The 5,075-nt window shown below is 54.5% G+C and overlaps 1 protein-coding gene across 1 annotated transcript; it reads right to left on the minus strand.

The window, feature by feature from the left end:
• Nucleotides 1-1,464: 1,464 nt before the first annotated feature.
• Nucleotides 1,465-2,397, minus strand: LOC131591001 (olfactory receptor 14A16-like). The gene has a single exon (XM_058861419.1). The coding sequence runs from the start codon at nucleotides 2,395-2,397 to the stop codon at nucleotides 1,465-1,467; it is 933 nt and encodes a 310-aa protein (XP_058717402.1).
• Between the last annotated feature and the right edge of the window lie 2,678 nt (nucleotides 2,398-5,075).

Consider the following 5,075-nt stretch of genomic DNA (forward strand, 5'->3'; position numbering starts at 1 on the left):
GTCCTGCAGAGCCTTTCCAGCTCCTCCTCATTGCCCAGAACAGGGAGCCCCACAGCCAGACACAGCAGCCCAGATGTGCCCCCCTGGCCTCTGCTGCCTCTGGCAAGGGAGCAGCACGAGGCACTGCAGGACCCTGCAGACAATTCCTGAAGCACCTGTAGGATGATCCTGCTCCCTGAGGGACCTTCTCATGGTGCCAGCTCAGGAACTGAAATGGGGAGTGGGGCCAGAGAGGAAAGGGCAAACAGGGATGGGCTGTTTGCAGGGCAGGGAACAGAGGTGGGAAATAGGAAGAAATCTGGAGCAGGAAGAGTAAAGAAAGCAAGGGTGAAGCAAAGGAAATGCTCAGGGCAGTCTGGGGGTGGCTGCCAGGCAGCCCTGGCTCTGAGCAACAACATCTGCAGTGGCACAGGAAACTCACAGCTCATGAGTACAAACTTGCTCTGTGACTTCAGAGGCCACGACAAACCTGAGTGGTTTCCCTCCCATCGCCCTGTGCTTCCTGGCCCCAGGGGCTGATGGCATTTGTGCTCCCTCAGGTTCATCTCCCCACAGCAGCACCATGGGGGTGCTGACGCCTGCTCTGGGCAGTGCAAACAGGGGCTCCTGAGCCAGTGCTGCCGTGTCTGTGCCTGCAAGGATGCGGCACCTCTGTGAGCTGGGGGAGAGGCCAGGGCTGCACAGGGATGATGTTGTTGGCAGCTCCGTGAGGATTCTCTGGGACCCTGGGGTGTCTAGAGCAGTGGGGATGGATCAGCCCCTGCTCTGCTGCTCCTTCCTGTCTCCCCCAGGGACCTTGCAGAGCCCCAGCCATGCTGTTTGCCCCCAGCCTGCCCACAACCACCCTGGGGCTGCTCACGGGGGTTTTCTGTGCTGAGCTTTGGCCTGGGCGTGTTCCTGAGAGAGCTTGGACAAGGAGCCTGGAGCCCCCAGGCCCTGCCCTGAGGTGTCAGTGCTGCCCCAGCAGTGCCCATGGCCTGTCCCTGCTGCAGCCCCGGCACTGCCACCCCCAGGGCTGTGCCCGGCCCCGAGAGCACTCAGGGCCTGCAGCAACACCAGGGACAGGAGGGCAGCGGGGCAGTGACATGGGAGCAGCACTGGCAACACCAAGTGCTGCTGCTCCTGGGCACAGCTGCTGTGCCAGCACTGATCTGCTCCAGCTCTGCACACAGACACTGCTGCTGCAGCTCCAGAGAAGGGAACAAAAGGGAGATCTCTGGAGAAAACTTTGCTGGGAGACCCTTTAGTTCCTTTAAAGCCACCAAGAGCACAGCCACTCATTGGCACAGTCTGTGGCCAAAGGGAAGATGGAGAGAGAAACAAAATGAGAAATGGCACAAACGATGATATTTTATTTTGGACAAGATCTAAAAATTAAAACAAAGCAAACATCCAAAATGAAACCAACAAGAAGAATCAAGAATGACTTTTATTACAAGTGATTTGCAGAAATTGGCCAGCAGTTTAATGTTTCTGAAACCATCCAGTCATCAGTCTCCACACTGCAGCCTTGAGGTCCTGGTTCCTCAGGCTGTAGATGAGGGGGTTCGGGGCTGGAGGCACCATCGAGTACAGAACCGACAGTGCCAGATCCAGGGATGGGGAGGTGATAGAGGGAGGCTTCAGGTGAGCAAATGTGCCTGTGCTGATGAACAGAGAGACCATGGCCAGGTGAGGGACGCAGGTAGAAAAGGCTTTGTGCCGTCCCTGCTCAGAGGGGATCCTCAGCACAGCCCTGAAGATCTGCACATAGGAGAAAACAATGAACACAAAACAGCTAAAAGTTAAACACACACCAACAGCAAGAAGCCAAATTTCCCTGAGATAGGATTTGGAGCAGGTGAGCTTGAGAATCTGGGGTACCTCACAGAAGAATTGGCCCAGGGCATTGCCATGGCAGAGAGGCAAGGAAAATGTATTGGCCGTGTGCATGAGAGCACTGAGAAAGCCACTGGCCCAGGCAGCTGCTGCCATGTGGGCACAAGCTCTGCTGCCCAGGAGGGTCCCGTAGTGCAGGGGTTTGCAGATGGACACGTAGCGGTCATAGCACATGATGGTCAGCAGGGAACACTCTGCTGAGATGAAAAAGACAAGAATAAATACTTGTGCAGCACATCCTGCATAGGAGATGTCTCTGGTGTCCCAGAGGGAATTGTGCATGGCTTTGGGCACAGTGGTGCAGATGGAGCCCAGGTCAGTGAGGGCCAGGTTGAGCAGGAAGAAGAACATGGGGCTGTGCAGGTGGTGGCTGCAGGCTACGGCGCTGATGATGAGGCCGTTGCCCAGGAGGGCAGCCAGGGAGATGCCCAGGAAGAGGCAGAAGTGCAGGAGCTGCAGCTGCCGCGTGTCTGCCAATGCCAGCAGGAGGAAGTGGCTGATGGAGCTGCTGTTGGACATTGGCTGTGGCTGCACATGGGGACCTGTTCATGGACAAAGGACAGTGACAAGTCAGGAGACGCTGCTTTGAGCCAAACTTGGGCCATTCCCTGTACACTGTCCTGCTGGGTCACACTGGATATTTGGTTCCATGAAGTTCTGCAGTGTCACAATGGCCTGCCTCATTCCATGAGCTTCCATAGTGTCACAATGAACTCCTTGGATGTGCAGTGTCACAGTGGACCACTGGCTTCACGCAGCCCTGCTGTGTCACCAGGGACTCCTTGGTTCCATGAGGTTCTGGTGCTGTCGCCATGGTCTCCTTGGGTCCACAGTGTCACAATGGACCACTGCATCCACATGACCCTGATGTGTCACCACAGCCTCTTGGTTCCATGGGACCCCAGTGTACAAAAAGTGCAGGCAGAGCCCTGAGGAGAGCAGGTGGGATGTGGTGGAATGGGACATGGAGCTGCAGAGCTCAGGGGAAAAGGTTCTGCTTCAGGGCACAGGGATGTCAGTCCCAGGTGAGCCATGTCAGACATGGTGAGGTTGGGGGTGAGGAGCATGTTGGCAGAACAGGGTTAGCCCTCAAGGGGCTCATTGTTCTATGTGCCCAGACCTCCTAAGGAGACACTCAGCATCAGGATCACCTGGGGAATGCTTCTGTCAGCTCTTCTCTGAAATTAAAAAGAAAAAGAAAAATTCTCTTGATTAAAGAAGTCATGAGGTTCACTTTGAAATCTTTCTTCTTAATAGAACTCCAAACTGACTCCAATGGGCTGCAGAAGTCTCCTTGAAGACAATTGGAAGAATACAAGGAGCTTCTGAGAGTTTCCTGTATTTTAATGAGTCCCACAATGATTTTGGGGCTGAGTCCAGGACCCTCAGGCACTGAGAGAAGGTTGAAGAAGCTGCTCAAAGAGTCAGAAGCAAAACTCCAAGTCCATTGGAGCATCAATGGGCCCCACTGAGGGCAGGGACTGCCAAAGGCTCACCAGGGACTGGTGAGGGCAGATCCTGGAGGCCAGGATTGTCAGGAGCCAAAGGCTCTGAGCAGGGAACTGCAATGCTGAGCAAGCCCTGGGTGGGTTGGAGGCAGCAGAAAGGCCAAGCCCTGAGCACAGGCCTGGCACAGCAGGGCCTGTCCCTCACGGGTGGCTCGGGGCTGTTTGTGGGGCAGGGGGATATGAGGGGCAGCAAGGACAAAGTCCATAAACCTGTGTGACACTCCAGATCCTTATGGAACCAATGGGCCAGTGTGACACTGTGGGAAGTTGTGGAACCAAGGGAATCATTGTGGCTCTGTTGGGCCCATGGAACCAAGGGGCCAGTGGGACACTGTGAGGCCTTATGGAAACAAAGGGCAATTGTGACACTCTGGGTGCTCGTGGAACCAAGGGGACTCTCAGCAGGCCCTTGTGGAAACAAGTAATCATTGTAAAAGAGGCCTCATACACAAGGGCAGTTGTGACTCTGTGGGGGCATATGGAACCAAGGGACAATTGTGACACTGCAGGATGTCATGGAACAAAGGGGATCTGTGCAGCCTCTTGGTGCCCAGGAGCCATTGTGACACTGCAGGGCCATGTTGAAGCAGATGGCCATTGCAAACATGGGGCTGAGGAGCCCCTGTGACACTGCAGGGCCTCATGGAACCAAGTGGACACGGTGACACTGTGGGCCCTCATCATTAGCAATCTCTTGTGATAGTTGTGAGCATCTACAGGGAGGAAAACCAGGGGTGCCTAAGCCTGTTGGTCCCAAATGTGCCCATCTTCGTATGAGCATGTCCCTGCTGACAGCGGTGCCGTGTGTTCCCTCTGCTCTCCAGGGCACCTCCATCCTCTGAGGGATGCCGATTAATCTGACAGCTGACACCACTGGGCAGGACCCCCATGGCCCCAGTCTGACCCTAACACCTGGGCCCAATTCTCACTCCCACCAGAAGGTCTCACCAGCAGCAGGCACTTGGTCCTTACAAGCACACACACACACAGAGTGAAACTGGGAATACACAGAGAGCAAACATTGAAGAATACTGAATAGGACAGGGCAGACTCTGGTGATCAGGTACCAGGATCAGCCAGCAAGGTCCACTGAGCAGCCCCTTTTCACCACACAGTTGGATTTGGATTGGAAGAGCTCTGCTCTCATCTGACCCACCCCTGGAATGAGCAGGCACATCTTTCACCAGATCAGGTTGTTCAGAGCCCTGTCCCATCTGACCTTCCTTGTTTATGGGAATGGGGCATCCACCACCACCCCGAGAACTTGTTAACACAGCAATTATCAATCACACTTGTTATCACAGCAACTACCAACTTAGGACTCCTTCCTAAGTGTGGTACACAGCAAGCAACCTAGTGCTGGTTTCCACGGCAACTGAGCATCACATGAACCAGTTGTGATGCTCAGTTGCCATGGAAACCAGCACTAGGACCCCATTGCTATGGGCTTGTGCCATGGAATTCTGGAGCTGTGATGTTACAGAGTCAGCCAAACACACTGCTGATGCCCAATGCCATGGCAACCAGCCATGGAAATGCTATGCCAGGGACTATTTCCATGGTAACCAGCATTTGGGATGGCTGTCATGGCAACCATCATGGATACATTGCCAGGAACTGTTGCCACAGACATTTCAGTGAGACCTTTTGATGTGGTTGGCTGTCACCACAACCATTTCAAGTGCTGTT

Source organism: Poecile atricapillus, chromosome 36, assembly GCF_030490865.1.
Source record: "Poecile atricapillus isolate bPoeAtr1 chromosome 36, bPoeAtr1.hap1, whole genome shotgun sequence".
Taxonomy (NCBI): domain Eukaryota; kingdom Metazoa; phylum Chordata; class Aves; order Passeriformes; family Paridae; genus Poecile; species Poecile atricapillus.

Bases quoted from the DNA above. Each gene is read 5' to 3' on its own strand.
- LOC131591001 (XM_058861419.1), bottom strand. From the start codon at position 2,397: ATGTCCAACAGCAGCTCCATCAGCCACTTCCTCCTGCTGGCATTGGCA.